The sequence below is a fragment of the Haemorhous mexicanus genome, chromosome 4, assembly GCF_027477595.1.
Source record: "Haemorhous mexicanus isolate bHaeMex1 chromosome 4, bHaeMex1.pri, whole genome shotgun sequence".
NCBI classification, from domain to species: Eukaryota; Metazoa; Chordata; class Aves; order Passeriformes; family Fringillidae; genus Haemorhous; species Haemorhous mexicanus.
In genome coordinates, this window is record NC_082344.1 from 6,665,201 (window position 1) to 6,687,708 (window position 22,508).

Sequence of the window (22,508 nt, forward strand, 5' to 3'; positions counted from 1 at the left end):
CACAAGTCTACTCCTCCCCAGGGCAGCTTCAAACCAGCTGGCTGGGGTTGCACAAGCACACAGGAGCATTTGCATTTAATCTCTTTGCCCCCGAGGTTTCTATCCAGTCAGAGTCAGCCTCAAGTGGTGCTGCCATACCCTGAACCACCTTTTTTCTAACTGGGATGGAAAGAGCAGAGCAGGGATTGGAGCTGGGCATCTGCCTCCCTAGCTACTGTCGATGGGACTGGACCTGGTTTGCCTTTCTGATCCTCATCCTAGCAAGTAAAAATGAGATAATCAAGGCAGGTGGAGTAGTTGTGTTACGAATAATTCTGCGTACCAGTGGTTTTTCTCTTGCCTCTGGAGGTTTTAGAGGAAAAGAACATGTTTTCATTAGGAAAATTCTGGTTGTTTAGTAGACCATTGAGACCGTGATAAATGGGAGAGATAATCAAGCCTCTTGACAGGGATGTTAAACTAGTTTAGTTGTTTTGTGCTTATTTTTAATCTCTCCAGTGGAACAAAGCCGTGCAGTGCAGTGTCACATGCTGTGTCACAAAGACGTCACATTGTTGTGTGAAACAGTGTCATTTTTAGAAGCAAATAAATACTTGGGGAACTTTTCCAGCCTGCAGGTTTATTTTATGGAGTTTCAAAACATAAATATCCAATACCCATAAAAGGCGGGGTAAGCAGAGACACTTGGGGTTCGAGTTGACTTTTTTCCCCAGGGAAAGAAAACAAACAAGGCTGTTTCTGGGAATAGACAGGGCCCAAGCCCAGGCAGGGATGTCTCTTCCATAGGTGTTGGCAATGGGTGGGATGAAGGAGCAGAGGGCTCAAACTCTGCCTGTCCCTGGCCCAGGAGGCACCCAGAGCCGTGCCCACCTCTGTGGGGAGCACAGCTGCCGGGGCCTAGCTGGGCTTCCACCTGTGAAAAACACCAATCGCTTGTTTTTAAAATTTTAAAAGTTTAATAGTAATAAAATGGTTATAAAAATAGTAACATAATTAGAGTAATAAAACTTGAACAATGGTGATTAGGACACTATGAGACAATAGAAACAAAGAGTTACGGATGGTCCGGGTACCTCTTTCTGGGCAACGTAAGCCCGAGAAAGGACCCACATTAACAGAGGATTAACCCTTAAAAGCAATAACCTGTTGCATATTCATACACCTCATCCATGATGCATAAATTCCACTCAAACACAGGATTCTGTCTGGTCAGCGTCACTTTCTTCCTCTTAATCCTAATGCCGTCTTCATGGCTGAGTGAGGCGGGAAGAAGTTAATTTCTTCTGGTAAGAGACTTTTAAAAAAATTAATACACCATAACTTTCTAACGTAACACATACGATATTCCTTTTAATATCTGCGAAAAGCCAATCACAAAACACTCATTTTTCACACACCGCGGGGCTCACCCCCCACCTCGGCCCTCTGGCGCTCTCCAGGAGGCGCCCCCCTCCCTCACGGCGGCTCCTCACGGCCGCTCGCTGCCAGCACGGCCGCGCCACTGGCCCCTATGGCCGCTCTGCACTAATTGCTGCGGATTGTTCTAATCTCATTAACTCGGCCCGTGTGGCACCCACAGCCGCGGACCAGCCGCGCTGCCCGGACCCTTTAAGGCGGCCGGGGCGGTCCCTGCGCAACGCTGACGCTCTGCCGCTCTGGGCGGCGCTGCTCCCTCCCCGCTCGCCCGCATCCCTCCCGTTCCAGATCCTTCTGGAAGGGCAGCGCCGCCCGAGCCCTTCCGGAAAGAGCCGAGGCGGCGCCGGGGCCGGGCGGGCTCCCCGCCGGCGGCGCCTGCGCACGGCGGGCCCGCTGCCGGTTGGTGCCGGCGCTCCGCAGTGGGGGAGCGGCGGGCGCGGAGCCCCAGTGCCGGTCCCAGCGGCAGAGCCAGCGCCAGGCGCAGCCATGTCCGTGGTGGGCATCGACCTCGGCTTCCTCAACTGCTACATCGGCGTGGCGCGGAGCGGCGGCATCGAGACCATCGCCAACGAGTACAGCGACCGCTGCACCCCGTGAGTAGCGGCGCGCCCGGGCCCCGCCCGCCGCGTCCCCCCGCGGGATCCCCGGCGCGGCGGTGCCGGCCGAGCCGGGAGGCGGCACGGAGCCTCTTGCCGGGAACGCGTGTGCCGGGAGGCAGCGGGGTGTGCGGGGTGCGCGCCGGCTCCCGGCCGTGCCGGCGTGCCCTTGAAATCCCGCGCTGCGCCGCCGGAGGAGCCTGGGGCGGCGCGCTGCTCGCTGGGCTCCGCTCTCGGGCAGCCGGAGATGCTGCTGCCCCTGGAGTGAGCGTGTTCGCCCAGCTCCCGAAGGGCTGCCAGGGCTGGGAGCGTTCCCATTAACAATTACACGAGTGGTGGCGAGACTGAGGAGGAGGAGGAGGTTGATTCAGCAGCGGGGAAGCGGCGCGATGAGTTCCCTTTCTTTCAACCTGTTCGTGCTTGCTCCGCAGCTGCTGGCCCTGGAATACCGAGGTCTGGCGGGGAAGGGGGGGCACTGGGCAACGTCCGTGATGATGGGAGACGCAAGAGTAGGTGGAGATATTGCTCCTCTGTTTCTATGGGATACGTCTAGGATTTTTAGAGCTCCATCTGTGCATAATTTTGAAGGAGGATTCAGGGATTCGTGTAACACTCATAAAAATCGGGGGTTGGATGGTGCTTCTTTTTTTACGAAGGGACTTGGAGCCAACAGAGAAAGCTGTTTCTGCTGTGCGAGACTGTAGTAAGTTCAGCACTGCTGCCCTGCTCTCGGGGAAATGCAGGTTTGCTTTCTAAAAAGTTGGTTTTTAAAAGTACAAAGAAGTTGATTGCCGAAGAGCATGCCGTCTGTTTTAATGGGAATACTCTTGGAAATTTTTTTTTGCTGTCTAGATAAATATGCTTCTCATATTAACTCTCAGGAAGTAATTATCCTTGTGCACTAGATATGCAGTGAGAACTGAAATTCTCTGGCCTTTCAAATGCAAAGTGTCCCATGAAATTGTTGCCCAGCGAATCCTCAGGCAGCTGCAGTTTCCTTCTCCCTTGTGATGAAGAGCACTTCCAATTTTTAGCTATTTTTGGAGTGTGTTCTTTGCAGGTAGGCTTACCTGCATTTGCTGTTTTTCACACCAATGTCTGATCACCTGTACTTCCAAGATACTTGCAAAGTGATTATGAAAGAGGTTCAAGTTAGCAATTACAGCATGTGGGGTGCCCATACACTTAAAGACAGTACCTGTCACACTTTAAGTGACATTTTCATTGACCTTTTCTGTCTCAAAATGTAGTAATACAGGGGACCTTGAGGAACATCTTTTCTAGCGTTACCGTCTTGAGAGAAATCAAACAAAGGTAAATAGAAATGTAACAGGTTATTATTGTTATGTAAGTTTCTCATAGAAGCTAAATCTTTACTTCAAGGTACAGATGTAATTCTTCAATTATCAGAACTTTCCTTATTGCACACTGCAGCACAGTAAATGAACTTTTTTGAATGTGGACTTGTTTAAATGGACTTATTCCTGTGGAGGTGCTCACATCATGCAGGTGCTTGAGTTAGCCATTAGTTAATTACATTCTGTAATCCAGTGTCACTATAACCATGTATCATCCTGGAAGCTTTAGCAGGAGCATTTTAAAAAGAAGGGGAAGAGATCCTGCCAATAAGCCATGCATTTCAGTAGAACTTGGATATTTCCTGGCTTTTGGCCCTGTATATCTTTGAAAACTGACACTTGATTTCTCCCTGAGCTGGAGAAAACTTCAGCAGGGCTGTTGAGCACATTTTCAGTGCTTCTGGCACGTTAGACTCATGACACATGGTGCTTTCAGGTGCTCTGCCTCACCACTGTGGTTTTGTGGGAAAACAGCACCGTTGCTGATAGCTCATAGCTTACTTCACACCAGGTGTGATTAATGTGATCACATGCTGTAATTAAGATGATGTAATAAGGAATCTTGGAAACGACTGGATTTTTTGAAGCCAAGGAGGGCACATTTATTTTTTTGGCATCCAAAAGAAGAGAAGCCATCCATCCCCCTGTGCTGGAAGTAATTGAAACAACCTGTGGCAGGAGCTGTGCTGGCTCTGAGCTGCTTCTGCATGGGGTAATGTGCAGGTTGTGCTGGCTGTGAGCAGAGGCAGATTCCTGCCCTGGCAAGGTGTGATGCAATAGCATTCGTTTGTAAATCATTCGCTTGCCTTGGAAATTGCTCGTTTATCTGACTTTCCCTAATTATCACAGGGAGGAATTGGGGAATCTAGCGTGGTGGTGGTGACGTCAAACATTGTAAAAGTTGTTTGTGCAAGCTGAAAATGAAAAGTTTGTGCCTCTTTGAAAATGTAGGGGAATGCCTCGTGTGTTTGCAGCCGCTACATCTGGAGAAGGTTTTGGATTTCACAGAGGAGAGGTTGCTAGAATATCCTGCCAAATTGCAGTGCCCTCATTGATGGAGGGGAAGCAGGAAGCAGTGTGCTGGAGTGACCTTTATGCATGCATTAAACAATTACATTTGAGCTGTGTGAAATCTGACTTTCTCTGTTGCTCCTGGATGGTCGTGGCCAGATCAGTTGCCTTTTGGGGCAGAGTTGTATTTCGGGTGATGTGAAGATGCAGTGTTAGTAACTTCCGGAACAGAAAAGAACATTTCCAAAGGCAGTGCTGAGAGGCCAGATGGTGGCTGGGGCTTGAGGCAGCCTTTCTGATCCAGGGGGGTGTCCTTGGTAACCAAGAAGCTGCAGGGAGCTGTGGCTTACAGTAGTGCCTGGGAGGGAGCTGTCCCCAGGTTCGCAGTAGGGACCTGGTAGTGCTCAGCTGTGGAAGCATTTCACAGCTCGTTCAGCTCCCGTGATTTGTGGGTTTTTAATTGTTGTCTTAGGGTTGTTGCTGAGGGCTCTTAGAGTGTGAATGTGGCCCTGTGAGACTCAAGGGTTGTTGAGTCGAGAGAGCCTGGCTGGTAAAGTTCAGGAGTTTGAATGAAATCTCACAGGCTTTAACCTGTGACCCAGAAGTAACTATCAGTGCCTTTCCATCGTGATAAGAACTGTGGAACATCTCAGCTTTCACAGGATTCCTTAAATGCAATTGAAATGGCAACAGTTGCAGTTCCTTGCTGTTTCTTAGCTAATTTACAAAGAACGAAATAACTAGAATTGCACTTCAGGTTCTGGTGCTTCATGCAGTAATGCTGTTATTTAACACACCATGTCCTGCTGCTTCAATTTTTGTGGGTGTTCTAAAGTACCACAGAAATATTTTATGATGTTTTCTTTTAAAGCTGAATTTTTCATTTTTTTCTTTTTTTTTCTTTTTTTTTTTCCTTTTTTTTTTTTTTTTTTCCTTAGAGCATGTATATCTTTAGGATCCAAGACCCGAGCCATCGGGAATGCAGCAAAGAGCCAGGTAAATGAATCCAAAACTTTTTTAACTGGTAAACAAGTTCATCTTGGAGAAGATTGTCCTGTAGTAGTTTATTTTGATAGCTCTAAGTATTGTGTTCGCTGGGATTTGTTTGTTTTGGTTCTTTCTTTGGTTAAAAGCCTGTCCTGCAAATGACTAGGTTAAAACACTGATGAGAGAATAGGTGTGGGGAGGCTTTACATCCAGATGGGATCAGAATTAGAGGAGAGCTTTAAAGGAAGGGAAATGTGTTAATTTGTTGAAGGTTCATTTAAGGTTAATGTAGGTAATAACTTCATTAGTTCCTGCAGGCAGCCACTGCAACAATATAGGATCTTATTTAAATATTTCATGCTGTATCAGAAAGCTACTCTAAAATAACAAGTACAGTGAAAAATTGATGGCAGCAAGTTAATGGTTATTACAGAGACAAATACATATGATTTTTTTCTAATAGGCCCATAGATTAAAAAGTAGGTGATTCTTTCACTCTTCTCACGCTTTGCTTTTCAGTGAATTTGTGGGGCTTGACAGAGGTCAGTGTGTGCATTAAGCCCAACATGAAAAATTGTTTTCTGCACAGTCCTCTGTATCAGAATGTCATGGGTAATGAAAATATCTTTGCCACAGATCATCACAAACGTAAAAAATGCAGTCCATGGCTTCAAAAAACTGCATGGAAGAGCATTTGAAGATCCTTACATCCAAGCTGAGAGGGCCAAACTTCCCTATGAACTTCAGAAGATGCCAAATGGCTCTGTAGGAGTAAAGGTGAGTGTGAGCTTTGGGTGGCATCTCTGGTGGTAGAGATGAGCACTTAGGGCCCTTGTCACTTAACTTCCTCTGTGGTCACTTGCCTTTTCCTTTAGAAAACTGAACCCATTCCTGTGTCTCTAAAGAAGTCTGTACTTTCTCCAAGATGTCCATTGAGGCTTCTCATCAATCATATTAGTTTTCCATAGTCACATTAGCTTTTCACTTGGCCTTACTAGATTTATCTTGAAATCTGTATAATTACAGTGTGAGATTATTAGTTCCCATCAGACATGCAGAGGCCAAGTGTCAGGAAAACAACATAATGCTCTGAATATCAAATTTGAACAAGTTATCTTTAATTTGCTTCCAAACTAAGTGGCAGGAGCGCTTGGGATTGCTGGAGAGATGATAGCTTGTTAGGAATTCAGGACACAGAACCTCCCATGGAGGCTGAGGATTCAACCACATTTCCTGAGCAGGGCAGGACTGTTGAAATTGCCTGGTTTACACCTTCCCTGCCTCCTGTGCTTGAGTGACTGTTGCAGGAAGCAAATGTTCCTTGGGCTTGCTCCAAAACTTTTATTTTTAGCCTGTGTTATAGCACAATGTGATCCTACTTATATTATGCTCTTTTTTTGCTGCTTTTTTTTTTTTTTAAATTCAAAAAACACAAGCAGCAGAAATACTGTATCATTGTGAATGGTCCCTTGAGATAACTGAGGTGTTAAGCTTCCCACAAAAAAAACCAAAACAAAACCCAAACTGAACTGTTGAAGATTTGTTGTAGGGAGCACAGATCAATAGGGAGTTACTTGTGTCTAGAGCCTGGTGTTCTGTGGGTCTCAAGGCTCAACATTATGAATAATAATTCACGATTATGAATTAATGATTCATAATAATTATGATGAAGTTGCACATCTTGAGAGCAAGGTTGGGATGATTGATCACAGAATCCCAATTCTCTGTCCCAGGTGAGGTACCTGGATGAAGAGAGACTGTTTGCAGTGGAACAGATCACAGGAATGCTGCTGGCCAAGCTGAAGGAGACTTCAGAAAGTGCTTTGAAGAAACCAGTGGCTGACTGTGTGATTTCAGTAAGTTGTGTATATTTATTGCAATCCATAGGCAGCTTTATGCAAGCTAGGATCATTTATACCATGGTAAGAGGTTCAAGTAGCAGATAAAAATCATATCCCCAAAAATGACACCCTTTGTGGCAGGTTTTCCAGATGAGAATCCTTCTTGAAGCATGTGTGAGGAGATGAAAAGGTTGTTAAATGCAGAAAGGACACAGTGCTTAAGCTGATGCAGTCTGTCTGTCTCCAAGGGCTACAGACACTATTTCTGATTCCTGTAGTTCTTGTTACAAATGGGAGCTGTCCTAGGTGTAAGCATTTCCTCCTTGCTTCCAAAGAACCTTCCTAAACTCCTGTCAAGTTTCTTTCTTGTTGCATGGGTGAATACTGTTGAAGTGCAGTTGAGAGTTGCCTGAATTTAGGGATCTGAGGGTCATGCTGATAACGTGACACACCCAAACCACTTGGCTTTGTTTGAAAAAGTCGTTTTATTTTGTTGGATCCACAGTCCTGTGTCTGCTTTTGACATGGTCTTTGTTTACTGGGAAGTTTGGGCATGAAGGATTGCAGTTATCCCTTCTCTGTCAGGCAGAGCCATGGGAACTGGAAAGCTGTGTACTTGAGCTGTTAAAAACCTGCTTTGATCTTTTTCCTTGCTTCCTTAAGCTGGGAGAATACCTCCCACACACCCAGGCATCCTTGGCAATGCCCCACAGTGGTAGCCAACAAAACACACAACAAAATGGAGCTCTACTCAAGAGTGTGCTGAAGAGGTGCCAGCTGATTGCAGCCAGATCCTAAATGGGCTCTGGTGGTGCTGTGGCTATTTTTGGTGGCACTGAACCTTGGAGCACACTGGAAGCTGGCACTGTGGTGGCAGTGATAGCTGAAAAAGGGATGCAGGTTCGAGCTGGATTCCAGCATGGCTGCAGTGCTTCTGCCAGTGAATTACTGTGGGGCTGTGTGGGAGTATTTGTTGGGTTGGCTTTATCCTGCACAAGTGTTTCCAGGAACTGGTGATGATTTTAAGAGGAAAGACTCATTCATACAATCTAGGAAAACATTTTCAGGATTTTTTTTTTGGCGTGTTAAAATCTGCTTTATTTAAAACAACCCTGGATGGAACTTCATTTTTGGCATATTTTGAATTTTTAATTAAAATATGCACTAAAATGAATTAGCTAGCTGTTTTATTCAGACAGCCTTAATAATTTGAGGTTAGCTTATAACAGTTTCTTGTGGTAATGACATTTTTAGGATAGCTTGATGGGCAAGTCTGACTACTCTAAATTAAAAAATCTATATCCTATAATATCCAATGTCATTATTTTTGGAAACAGGTCCCCAGTTTCTTCACTGATGCTGAAAGAAGGTCTGTAATGGCAGCTGCACAGATTGCAGGATTAAATTGTCTGAAGCTGATGAATGAAACTACAGCAGGTAAAGGGCCAGGACTTCTTTTTGTCCTTTGAGGCTGTTGAATGTGAGGGTGATGACACCCTGCTCTTACACAACTGGGAGCTTGGCAGAGAGCTGTCCAGGCTAGTACTGCCCATTCCAGTTTGGGAACTGGAAACACAGCAGTGGGGTGGTGTGCAGTGCTTGGGAGGCACCATGAGAGCTGAGGTTTGCTAACCTGAGCACAGTCACACTTGGGAATACCTTTGGAAATAAACCTGGGATCTGTGCTTAAAGTTGTGGCAGTCCAGTCTGCTGTAGCAATGGCACAACTGTTTCTATAAATTTACTCCCTATATATACTCCCTATATATTTAAATTTCTATAAATTTACTCCTTATATATTTACTCCCTGTCTATAATTTACTCCCCTCTTCTGGTTCTGGTGAATTCTAAGGTAGAGCATAGAACACATAACATTTCATGGAGACTAAAGTTGGAGCTGCTTAAATCAGTAATTTTTTATTTTTCTTGATTCTCTTTGCTTTTACAAAGTCTGAAAAAGCTTTCCAAATGAGTGCTAGTTGTGAAAGCATAGATTTGTGTAAATGAATCTTCCAAAACATTTCCTTTATCTCTTGGGCATGCTTGAATTTTTCAAAGCTAAGGCATTTCAAGGGAGAGGTGTGAGTCTTAATCTGTGCAGTTTCACAAATTGCAGTGTTAATTTGGCTACAAGCAGAATTGAAACACAGGGGGAGTCTTTATTAGTGCTAAACCTTCACTTGACATCTCTTTCTCTCTTGTCAATAAAACAAATGTGTTTTCAACATGGTTTTGACTTTTTAATAAGAGTTAGGAAGGTCTTGAGAAAGGGTGAATATGGGCAGTGTCCCTCTCTTGATGGTGCTTTTAATGCATGGTCTGCAGCTGTGTGTGCCTTCCCCTTACCTTTCATGGGTTGTGTTTTTCAGTTGCATTAGCCTATGGAATATACAAGCAAGATCTGCCAGCCTTGGAAGAGAAGCCAAGAAATGTGGTCTTTGTAGATATGGGGCATTCTGCATATCAGGTTTCCATCTGTGCTTTTAACAAGGGAAAACTGAAGGTAATCTTTTAAGTCATACATAAAAAGCCTGAAGTATTTGAAACTCAAAATACTACTCTGTGGAAAGATTCGTTTTATAAAAAATAAATGTCTATAGAAAATATTTTTAAAATGTGGAATACAGAACCTTTCTGTTACATTTTGGCTATTTCATCAAGTCAGTTTTTGTGAAATGCAGAAGTGTAGCATCCTAAAGTGTGTTCTGGAAAGTGCTTGATAATTAAGGACACTGCACAGTTTTTGTGTCATATCCCTGAAATATTTGCATATTCAGGGAGTTTCTTAAGTGTTGCAGTTTTGCAACTGACTGACTTATGGGAGACTTTTGAACTGTCTTGAGTCGCTCTGAGATGCTGGGGGGTGGGAGGGGAGTTTGTGCCATCCCTGACAGTTCAAAGTCTAAATCCAGTGGGATGTGAAGCAAAGCTGAACAGTCTTTGCTTCCTGGTTGGGAGACATTTTGTCTGTGACCTGCTAAAGGCTGAGTGCTTTTGTGAGCCTGTCTCTGGTAGCCAGATGCCATCTGAAGCTGTGTGGAAGGTGATGATGGCACTCCTTGCTGTGCTGAGTCAATGACACAGCACAAACCTTGTCTGATAACTTCTGATCTTGTTCTTCTGCCAGGTCTTGGCCACTACCTTTGACCCTTTCGTAGGTGGCAGGAATTTTGATGAGGCTTTGGTAGATTACTTCTCTGAAGAATTTAGGACAAAATACAAGCTGAATGTAAAAGAGAATCCCCGAGCCCTGCTGCGATTGTATCAGGAATGTGAGAAGCTCAAGAAGCTGATGAGCGCCAACGCATCCGACCTTCCCCTCAACATTGAGTGCTTCATGAACGACCTGGATGTCTCCAGTAAGATGAACAGGTACTGGGTGTTGTTCCCACTGAGGGCCAGGGGGTTGTGGCCTATGAGCAGCCTGGTAACACCAAGCACTCTCCCTGCCTTGCAGAGCTCAGTTCGAGCAGCTGTGTGCTGCCCTTCTGGCCAGAGTGGAGCCTCCTCTAAGAGCAGCCATGGATCAAGCCAGTAAGTAGAAGTTACTTGAGGTGCTGCTAGTAATCCAGTCATTCCTGATCTCTTTAATGATTATCTTTTCAATGTATTTTTGTATTTATTAGAATTGCAAAGCTAAATACTGAAAAGTTAAATGTAAGTTCCATTCATATGCTTGCCATGAATGCATGATCCCATTCCCGCCTCATTTAGTGCACATGCTACTCTGCAACCTTGGTTGTTGACCCTCATTCACCCTGTGTCATGGAAAAGGTTGGCACTCAATTTATTTAAAAAGAAAAAGAAAAAAAAAATAACCAAACCAAAATGATGATGGTAAAAGATATTATTCTCTACTGCAACCTTTTGGCCAGCCTGTTCCATGTGGTACTTACATGTCCTCACTGACCTGGTAATTTGGCAGTATATTCTTAAATTGAATTACCTAAAGCATGTGCCAATAACAAAGTAATTTTTTTTTTTTTGCCTATTGTAGTATCAAGAAGTGAAGTAGACTTTAACAGGAAAGGTTTTACCCCCACTTCTAGTACCTTCAACTAAATGGGAAGAATTCTGCTGATCTTGTGACTTGGCTCGTTAGCAAATACAGGAATTAAAAACCTTGAGTAACTGAGCAGAGCTGTTCAAGGACTAACAATTGTTTGAGATGCCTTCATACACATACCCTGATTCCAGAATCAAAAAGTTAACCTTCAAGCACAATGTGCTATTTTTTACATATATTGGCTTTAAAGGTTTTCTTTTCTCTTCTGGCAAGCAAAATTCAGCCAAATATAAAATGAGATCTGTTTGGGTTTCGTTTTGTTTGGGAGAGGTGAGATACTGTCCAGTAGTGCAGAAGGCCCAATTTCACCTTTCTGAGTTCATGCAGAGCAGAAAGGGGATGCACATGGACAGCACACTTTAAAGAACAGCTGTTCTCATTGATGCTTGGCTTCTGCATTTCCCAGGTTTATGCAACTAGAAAACTTTGTAGCCTACGGGAGGGACAAAGAGTTTTTAAGATCTTTTCAGCCATGAAATACATTCAGTGCTTGTCACAGTGTCTAGATAATAAGAGAACTTCTATCTTTTTTTCTCTTCTTTTTTGTCCAAAGATAGCTTTCTGATACCTTGATGATAACTTAAGGGCATGCACTCTCTTTTCTAGAACTTCAGCGTGAAGATATCTACAGTATAGAAATAGTAGGTGGGGCTACTAGAATTCCAGCAGTGAAGGAACAGATCTCTAACTTTTTCTGTAAAGAGATAAGCACCACGCTAAATGCTGATGAAGCTGTTGCAAGAGGCTGTGCCTTGCAGGTATAGTTCCTGAAATAAAACTATAGTATTGCTTCTTTAACAAAATGTACTAATGAAATACAGCTAACCACAAGCAAAAGGTACTGCAGCTGAGACAAGATGCAGAGTCTTACTTGTTCTTGCACTAATTGGTGACAGTGACCATATCAGAAATTATTCTGTTACATTCATTAATTTGCTGCTGTGTCATGTTAGAATGATGGGCTAGTTAAAAAAACCTGTTAAATTTGAGAACCCAAATTCTGCTGGTCTACTTCTGTGTTGTCACTACCCATACTTTGCTGGGTATCTTTACTGAAAATCACTGAGGAAATAACATTTATTACTTTAGTTAAGTCTTTCAGTTCAATTAACTCTAGGAAGTTTCTGTTAAAAAAAAAAAGTCTGTGGTTAGCAGGACCTCCATATGACCTATATGATAAGTATTAATTCTTGTACTTGCTATTTATTTGACTACATGGATGTAATGAATTTTTGGTCTCTTCTTTTCTGCCTAGTGTGCAATTCTTTCTCCAGCTTTTAAAGTGCGTGAGTTTTCCATCACAGACGTTGTTCCTTACTCTATAACATTGAGATGGAAATCATCTTATGAAGAAGGAACAGGGTAAGTTGTGCAGTGCCTACAAAACAGTGAGTGTGTGTTTGAATATAAAGAAAAATGTTGAAATTGTAATTTTCATTTTTAGTGTTTTACCTTTTGGGTTCCAGTTCCTGCTTAACAATTGGAAATAACAATTAATTAAAATGTTGGGGTGAAGTTGCCTTATTTTTAATAAGTGTGACATAAAATGCAGAATCCAGCTTTGAGACCTAGAGGCCTTCAACCTCTAACTCTTGTTAAAAACTGACTTAAACCAAATCACTCAGTTGCTTCTTCAGAAGGGCTGCTGATTGTTAACATAGTTTGACTTTGATTATCCATGAAGTTATGCTCAGAGGTTTAATGTTATCTAATGTTTGTTGCTGTAGGGAGTGTGAAGTCTTCAGTAAGAACCACGCTGCTCCATTCTCAAAAGTAATTACTTTCCACAAGAAGGAGCCTTTTGACTTGGAAGCTTATTATACCCATCCACATGAAGTGCCTTATCCGGATTCCAGAATAGGTAAGGACATGGGAATAAAACCTCCATCCCTGACTCCTATTGATACAGGAAAAAGTGGTTCTCCTTTCTTGTTAGATATGTTATTTCCATATTTTCTAGCTTAGAGAAAAGCTTAGGTTCTTTAGAAAGGCTCAGCACAGGCTTCTTGATTTAAGTGTCGTGAGCAAACCTTATTGACATCTCTGTTTGACATGCCTAAAAAAAAACCTCTGCATTCATCCTTCTGTCTGTCTTTACAGTTTCTGAATGCTTCAAAAGAAGTAGGCACCTAGAGTTTAGTGCTCAATTGTCTGGTTCTTTTAGTCTCTGTGAAATTGATTAGGATCTTACGTGCCTGCCAGCCTGTATTTCTCAAAGAAACTGGATCAAAGGAGCTGTGGCCTGTCTGGACAGATAACTTGTCTCATGCTGTCTATCATGTCTCTTTCTGTTAATCTGAGTATATAAAATACAGGTGTTTCCTCAGTTTAAGCATCTGTAGTAGAATCTAAAGAATTAGATGGCATAAATAAGTTTCTTGTTAGCTAATGCTACTTTTTTTGCAGTTATTAGTACAGTCCTCAGGGTCTTTAATTGATTGTTTTATTCACTGATTCATGAATCAGGTACAAATTTGCTGCTATCTGTTTGGCTGTCTATGCAGGAAGTCTGTGGTCCTGAGGAAGAAATAATTCTCCTTTACATATGCATATCATCTACACTTAAATTTTCAGCAAGTTGCAAAATAAACTTTCAACCCCACTGCTTTCAGAAACCTTGCTAAGCACTATTTGTTTTCCAGAAAGTGTAGTGCAGCCATGTTAGTTACCAAATTTGAGCACAATATTTTATCTCTGTTAACGTTTTATTTTTCAGTGTGAAGTTTGAGTTACGTGGACAAAAGAAACCATTTGAGATGAAATCAGAGTAGTTTCTCTAGTGTGGTGGTTTACAGAAGGCAACAGAGAAGTAGAACACCTAGTAAAGTACTGTCTTTTTTTTATGAATACAGATAAAGCAAAACCATCTTATTAATTATCAGTGAACTGATAATAATCGGGGAAGCAGCTTTTAGTTTATCTACCTGCAGCTTACATTGTAGGACTATCAGCTAAATAGAAAATTTCCAAACAGTAAAGTTGCTGTTTAAATGAACACCCTTAAAGGAATGTGTTTGGGGTTTTTTTTCCCCTCTTCCTCTGCATTCTGGCACAACGATTAAAGCCACCTCTGTCGTTCCCAAGGGCGTTTCACTATTCAGAACGTGGGTCCCCAGCACGACGGCGACAACTCCAAGGTGAAGGTGAAAGTGCGAGTCAACATCCACGGGCTCTTCAGCGTGGCCAGCGCGTCCATCATCGAGAAGCAGAGCGTCGAGGGGGAGCACAACGACACCCCCATGGACACCGAGTCAGCAAGTAAGAACCAAGGCAGAGATGAGGAGCTGGTATGTAAAGCTTGTAAACATCTTCACTGTCATTGTGGCAACAATGAGAGCCGATAATTGCAGGGTAAATGGCTGTGCTTGGCTTCTGATGGTTACTGCTTCTCCACCCTTAAATTACTTCTTTGGTTATGTAACACGTTTCTTCATGTTTAGTGCTTAAGTGTGGCAATAAGAACAAAGAATGGGAAAACGGATCCTAAAAAAAAAATAAAGTGGTTTTTTCATTGTTTTTATCATCTACTGGTCTAAGCATTATCTAGTGTTGCTCGCAAAAGGCAGTGTATTTAATGAGATCTGTTGACAAATGAATTCTAATTCTAAAGGTTTTTCCTCACAAAGTATGTTTTCAATGAGTAAAAAAATATATGGAATTTCTTTATACGTGGAAAACTGCACTGCCTCCTTGGAAGTAGCTCCCAGGGGGTTCAGCTGTGCCCCCTTGCAGTGCAGAGTTAAGGTCTGGGTGCCACTTTGGAGCTGGAAACAGCAACACCAGCACTGGCCCTGACAGCCTTTCTCCTAGGATTTGGCCTTAGCTTCTCCCACCTTAGTTGGATATTCTACAGGGATTAGAGCAAATGGTTACACAACTAGCATTACATAAATGCTATAAGCAACTTCTTAAACACTCTGCTGCTTTCCAGGAATGTGGGCATATTTGAAATGCTGAGCGTGGTGCAGATCCTTATGGGCAAGTGCTCCATACATGGTGTTGGTAATCAAATGAGCAAAGGTTGGAGGTGCTGGAGCTGGCATTTAGTGTAAGAGGCATGTGGAGCTTACTGGGAGTGCTGAATTGAGTGTGAGAGTAGCTGCTTCCATGCTCAGGCTTTCCATTTGTAGCACTTCATTCATCTAACACATCTTCTGTTTCACGATGGTGCTTTGTCAGCAATTACCTTTCAGTATTGAGGATGATCCCCTCGACTCTGAGGAGGAGGTTTGTCTTGTCTGTGTGTCCTGTTATCCCCTCTAGCTGTTTCCTGTAGGCAAAGCAGTTCCTTCCAGTTGTTGGCTTTTCTGTGTGAACAGTAAGAACAGCAAGTGAGGATTTAGATAATACTTTTTTCCTACTCTCAGGTGACAAACTTTAAATTTAGCTGAAGCAGTCTTCTTGTTTTCCACTTTAAACTACAGCATAGGCATCTGTGCCAGTTTGGAATCCTTAAACAATTGTTTTTATTATTTTGCAGAACTAGTAGTGAATTATTCTACATGCATATGTAGCTTGTGAATCCAGAAATACAAATTCCTTGTAAATGGAGGCAATCTTGGACCTTTCAGACCTTAGCTACAGCTTGTTGGTTATTAATGCTCTGGATCTCTGAGCATTAGAATCATCCTGAATACATCAGGCTTACCCATTACTGTGTCATTAAAAGTGTTTTTCAGTGATGACATGGAGCTGTATTACTTAAACCAAGTGATCTGCACTAGTAATTTACCAATCAGATAGTTTACCACTTATGCCTTATTCTAAATTTAACATACTGAAAAATTTAAGTGAGGCTTTCTTTATTTTGGGTGACAAGGGGGGAAGATAGTTGCTCATGTACTCCAAGAGGCTGCCACTACAGAAGCTAATTTTTATTGATATCACAGTCTGGTGAGACAGATGCAGGTAATAATTGCAGTGATTAAATTACTTCTGCTTTGGGTTGCACACTTTTAAAGTTTAGGTCAGAAATTATAAAGGTCAGAGTTCTGGCTGTTCCATAGAGAATCCATCGTTGTTTCCTGTGTTGGTGGTGTGTTGCTAGAATGTTCTTTGGTTTCATTTTATATATATTTGTTTCTAATTTAAAGTGAGTATTTCCCAAGGCTTAGTGTAATTGTGTTATGGGGACAGACAGCAACATCAAGCAGCAGAGTAGAATTTTCATTTAATTTGAAAGTTTTAAGTATAAATACTGCAAATACAAATAGTACATCAAAATGTTTAAACATGGTGAACCACAAGTTTTTAAGATTGATTATAAAGTTCATATGTTGTCTGGGATTTACTGTAATTGAGATCAGTCCTCAATCTTAGAGCAAACCTTTGCATTCAGTTATGTAACTCTCTGCAGGATAAAATGCAGGTTGATCAAGAAGAAGGTGTGCAGAAAGGTCAAGCTGAACAACAGAACCAGGCAGATGAGGAAACTGAAAATGCTGGAACTGAAACAAAGGTTTGTATTCAGTATTGGGCATTCAATGATAGGGCATTTTTAGCCCAGTACTCTCACACTTAAATGATTTTGCTAGTTGGAAGACATGGGGCTGTATTGAAATGGATAAGTAAGGAATCCTACCATAGCACTTTATTTTCAACAAAGCATGATCAAGATTTTGAAATAGGTTTCTGCTGTTTAACCTGGTTTTATGATGAAGATGGAATTTAGGGAGATTAGGAAACATTGTGAAGAACAATATGCAGTGCTTTAAGCTTTTGAACAAGTTTACTTAACAGTTCTTTAAAGAAATTAATTTCACCTGTTCAGTTCCAAACTAAGGTTAATAGTGATTTTTCAATACAGAGAAATAAGTAGGAGCTTAACTTACATAAGATTAATTTGCAGCTGTCTTAACTAGCTTCATTTGTCTTTCTTTTTTGATCATAAATGTATTAATACTTAAGATTCCTGGAAGTTTCTTAGTAGTGTCACTCTTTTCATAGGCTGCTTCTGGAGAAAAGCAAGATCATCCCTCCCAGCCAAAGGCTAAAACAAAAGTTAAGAGTATTGACCTCCCTATACAGGCAAGCCTCTGTAGGCAGCTGGGACAAGATCTGATCAATTCCTATATAGAAAATGAGGTAAGCAGCATAAAGAGGTGACTGCTCAAATTAATGTCACTGTAAATAACTATTTAAAAAATATTTGCAATCATTGACTTACCTAATTTAGAATTCTTTGGGAAGTTGCCCATAATTGTAGCAGGTTTCGGTTTTTGGTGAAATGATTCAATTTCTCTGGACTAAACTTAGCCCATTCTGGTTGTGCTTGTAGTGATGCCTTCTACAGAGGTGAACATTTTTACCAGTAATTGTGAATTATCAGGCCTTTGCCAGCTTCTCTGGTACAGTTTGAAGAGTAGTCACTAAGCTTGACACTTAAAAATGCTTTCAGTTTTCAGTGTGCCTTTCTCCACCCTAGGGGAAGATGATGATGCAAGACAAGCTTGAGAAGGAACGAAATGATGCTAAGAATGCTGTTGAAGAGTATGTGTATGAATTCAGAGACAAGCTGTGTGGGGCCTTTGAGAAATTCATCACTGAAGAAGTAAGACTTGCTGAGATGTTTCAGCTGCTGGGAAAAGTTCTTATGTTTTGATAAATTTTGAGTGTGTGTTCTGTGGAGGCTGCAGGGGTCTCTTGGACTAGTTTTGGAATAGGAGATGGCTTGACTTGCCAGCAGTGAAGCTCAGGCTAATGTTTACACCTGACATTTGACTTGTAGAGTTCTTTACTGCCTGAGAAGCTCCTCAGTGGCAAGGAAGGGCCAGGGATGCAGGCAGAAAGTGAAAACCCTATGGTCAGCATAGGAAAGTAGGACAGATCACCACGAGGCTCTGAAGGGCATGAGTGGGTAGGAATAAAAAGGAAACGAGCAGATAATATGGAACACTCTTCAGAGGTGCATGGACTGCCTTAAATAGCCTCAGGGCTGATTTTATAACTCTGGTAAACTTCACCTGCACATCATATGAGTAGGGTTGTCCTGCCTCTCTCATCACTGTAAAATCTTGGCTTTGAAGTCTGTTAATTACTGTTTTCCTTCACTCTCACTTGGAATATTTTAAGCTGATGCAGCAGTCCTTTTTTGAGTAGGGAGAGAAGTCTCATTTGATGTGTTCCTTTCTGACTTGGAGTGTCCATAATTTGCTTTGTAGGATTCAAACAAGCTGACCTTGATGTTGGAGGACACAGAAAACTGGCTTTATGAAGATGGAGAGGACCAGCCAAAACAAGTATACATGGATAAGCTTCAGGAATTAAAGGTAAGGTTTTAAGTTGTTTTCTAGAAAACTCACTCATATTTAGAACTAGAAGTTTAATGTGAGTTGTGTTCCTAATTTGAAGAAGGTTGAAATGAAGCAGACTGTCACTAATGATAATAGATTTAATTGCTATGGGAATTTTCTGTCAGACTTCTTATAGTCTGAGAGAGGCTTTTGAGTAGTCTGACTGCACTCCTGGGTAATGAGAATTGTGTTCCAGAATATATATTCTGTTTTCCCTGTTCTCAGTGATCTTCTTTAGCTGTATAGTAAGACCAATTTTTGAGTCTAATATCCAACAATGAAGGCTCTGGAGTGCTTTAACAGTAGCTTCCAGTGTTTCATTTGATTATTGATGACAAACATCCCCTAAATGCTTCAGATTTTAAGGATCTAATGGGGAAAATGTGAGTTCTGATGAATAACTGCCTAGTTTATTGGAAGTTGAAGTATGTGTCTAGCCCTTGGGTTCCAGCTGTTTTCTCTCCAGTCACATTTCCTCAAGGAGGGGAATAACTAATGGAAACAGCAGTGTAGATCCAGGCAACTGCCTGGATGCCAATATTCAAGAGAAGGAAAAAGACAACAGTGGATAGAATTAGATGTTTTCAAATTAACTTCTTAAAAATTAAAGCATCCCTTAAAGCCAAACTGGTTTCTGTTCCAAATGCTCTTCTTGCAGAATACAGCAAAATACCAACCCTAGAAAGCACAGTCACTATTCCTGTGTTTAAACTTCTGCTTTTTTGTTGTCGTTGGGCTAAAGCAATATGCAAAGACTTGGCTCTTTGAAGGGGTGAGAAAAGGAGTTAAAGGCCTTCCTTCCCATGCTGCATTGTATTCTTAGAGCAGACTAAAGGAAATGCGTGTTTTGTAAAGATCTTGGTGCTTATTATTCCAGAAATTTGGACAGCCTATCCAGGAAAGATGCATGGAACATGAAGAGAGACCAAAAGTTCTAAATGAACTGGGGAAGAAGATTCAACTCCTTATGAAAGCAGTAGAAGCATACAAAAATAAGGTGAAGCCAAATGCTTTAGCTTTTCAATTGATTGTAGGTGTTTTGAGTTTGGCTGTGGAGTGTTTTGTGTTTAAAGAAATCCTGTGAAGTTGCCTTTTACCCTGCTTTAGAAGGGCTGTTGTACTTCTGCTCCTGACAGCTTTAAACTTGTTCAGCATTGCTAGCAGGAAGAGCTGCTTCATAAGAACATAAATCAGACATTTATGTGTTTTTATGGTGGCTGGTACCACCTGAAATGGACCTCTGAACTTACAGCTGTTACTGGTGTTTCTGTAACTTCAAAGATTAATTTAATTGGGTGAGCAGCATATTTTAGTTGGTGATACAAATATACCTCTCTCACTCTCCTTAGGATGAAAAATACGACCACCTAGATCCTGCTGAGATGGAAAAAGTTGAAAAATACATTAATGAGGCTATGAATTGGTTGAACAGCAAAATGAATGCTCAGAACAAACTCAGTCTAACTCAGGATCCAGTTGTCAAAGTGGCAGAAATACTAGCAAAATCCAAGGTAAAAAAAAAAAAATTGTACTTGTTGCATTCTAATCAGTTTTTCCTGAACCAGATTTTAGCCTAGATCTGAGCTAGAATTACATCTGCAGAGATTTTAAAGCTATTAAAAGATCTATACAGAGGGGGCAACTCTTCAGTGCTGGCTCTTGATTTACAGTAGTATCTCTGCACGAGCCTTTTTAAAATACCCAGAGTTACAGCACCAGTTTTCTACAGAACGGGTTGTCATAGAGGTTTGTAACAAATCAGAAGCTCCTCTGGTAGTTAAAGGCATTTTTTGAAGTTTGTAGACTTTGCAGAATAGAGAAGTCTGGTCCTTGACAATGCCGTTCCAGGCCATTAGGTGTTGTGGTGTTGTGAGGTGAGAGATGAAAATTGACTCCAAATTCTTAGAAGGCTGATTTTTTTTAAAAGGAAATTATATAGTAAAACTATATTAAAGAAAGAGAAAGGAGACATCAGAAGGCTAAACAAGAATGATAATAAAAATCCGTGACTGACCAGAGAGTCTGACTCAGCTGGCTGTGATCGGCCATTAATTAAAAACAATTCACATGCTGGGTAAATACTTCTCCATATCACATTCCAGAGGAGCAAAACATGGAGAAGCTGAAGCTTCCCAGCTTCCCGGGAGAAGAAGTCCTGGCGAAAGGGATTTTTCATAAAATATCATGGTGACAATTAGGGACCATACAAGTCAGAGGCATTGTAGTTGAGTGCCACCAAATGACCTTTCTGTCTCACTTGTGTCACAACTAGGAACTGGACAGCTTCTGTAACCCCATTCTGTCCAAGCCCAAGCCGAAGATAGAACCTCCCAGTGACGGGCAGGCCAAAGCTAACGGGGAGCACAACGGGCCCGTGAACGGACAGAGCGCTGCTGAAACCAAGCCCGAAGCAGCCAAGGACAACCCTCAGCAGACCAAACCCCCCGGAGAAATGGAAGTGGACTAAACCTTGCATTTCTTTTACTTCATTAAAATAGTGCAAGTAACCACAGGGTCCATTCTTTTTGTCTGGTACACGCCTCAGATGTTCAGTTATTCTTAGCCAAACTTCTGTCATTCGTTGCTGAGTAGTTTTGGAAGTGTTTTATATTAAGTACACCTCTGATGTTCATTTCCACTGATGCTGCTTATGTGGAGCTTTAGCCAAATGTAGATTGTATAAGTCAGTTGAAGCTTTCCCAATATATTTTATATCAAACATACAGAATTGATATATAAATGGCAACAATCTACCTTATTTAAAGCTTTTATTGTGGATAAACCTCAGCTCCTTTATTCAGGAAAGGATACTGTATTGCACTACTGATGCTCAAGTGTAGATCTAATCGCATCTTTATTTTGGAAAAATATTGGAATCGAAGTGGCAAAACCTGTCACTTGAAGCACTGACCTTTTCTAGTTATTGTATTGTTCTAATTTAAATATTAAAATAGAGGTTAGTTGGCATACCAGTCCATCTTGTTGATGTACCATGAGAATTGTACGGTCTTTTTCATAGGAAATAATCCGAGATTAAGCATTTTTTGGGTTCCCATCCCACTACCAGTCTTCATTGCAGACTGTTCCAGCACCGTGGCTCTGCTGTGTGCTGGAGTCCCTGGTCTCTGCACATTGCTGTACATACCCTGCTGAGCTTAGGACAGGGTGATGCTGGGGAGAACAGGATGAGAGGGGAGAACATTCAAGGCCTGCTGCGTAGCTTTCCCTTGAAAATGTCTTATTGCACATGGAACTATTAATGCTTCTTTTGTTTTGAACTCAATTTACATCTGATTGTATCTCATCCTGGGGAGGAGAAACAACAGAAACAGTGCTGTGCAAACTGGGTATCACCACCTGATTTTTAGGTGGCTTAAATGCTGTTTGGTGCAAACTCGAAAGAAATGCTGAGAGCTTATTTAAGCCTTGATGCTCAGCACGTAAATTTTTTGGTCAAGGACCAAAACAAAAGAGCTTTAAAACTGGATATTATTACCCCAGAGGTGGAATCTACCTGATGAACTTGCGTAGCTTACCACTTAGCTTTGGTCATTTAGCTGTCTGATGAAAGTGTCTACAATGTATTACACAGTAGAATCACCGTTTTCTTTGATACATCTTAAATGTTGTCAAGGTCCAATGTATGTCCCAAATATATTCCAAATGCTTCTGTCAGTCACTGAGGTGCTGCAGCACTTCCTAAGCCAGTCATTACTGACTTCAAAACTCTTCTCTTGTCAGAGTGGCAATGGGCTAGTCTAACTATGAAAAGTGGTTTCTTTACCTAGCATAAGAAACTAAAATAAGTTTCCTTGTAATGCTTCAGTGACTTGAACTCTGTCCCAGAAACAAAATTCACATGTTAACCAGGCACTCCTGCAGCAGTTCTCTCATAGGAGGTGTTGCTGTTGTAAACAAGTGAAGAACCAGGATCTTGTTTC

General features: G+C 41.8%; 1 protein-coding gene across 1 annotated transcript; it reads left to right on the top strand.

Moving 5' to 3' along the window:
* Positions 1-1,802: 1,802 nt before the first annotated feature.
* On the top strand, positions 1,803-21,074 carry HSPA4L (heat shock protein family A (Hsp70) member 4 like). Its single transcript, XM_059843758.1, has 19 exons — positions 1,803-2,009; positions 5,320-5,377; positions 6,005-6,145; positions 7,102-7,224; positions 8,547-8,646; positions 9,579-9,712; positions 10,337-10,581; positions 10,667-10,743; positions 11,882-12,033; positions 12,531-12,637; positions 13,003-13,136; positions 14,360-14,562; positions 16,632-16,733; positions 17,222-17,359; positions 17,700-17,825; positions 18,436-18,543; positions 19,445-19,564; positions 19,917-20,078; positions 20,840-21,074. The coding sequence occupies exons 1-19, from the start codon at positions 1,903-1,905 to the stop codon at positions 21,032-21,034; spliced, it is 2,532 nt and encodes an 843-aa protein (XP_059699741.1). The 5' UTR covers positions 1,803-1,902; the 3' UTR covers positions 21,035-21,074.
* The last annotated feature ends 1,434 nt before the right edge of the window (positions 21,075-22,508 follow it).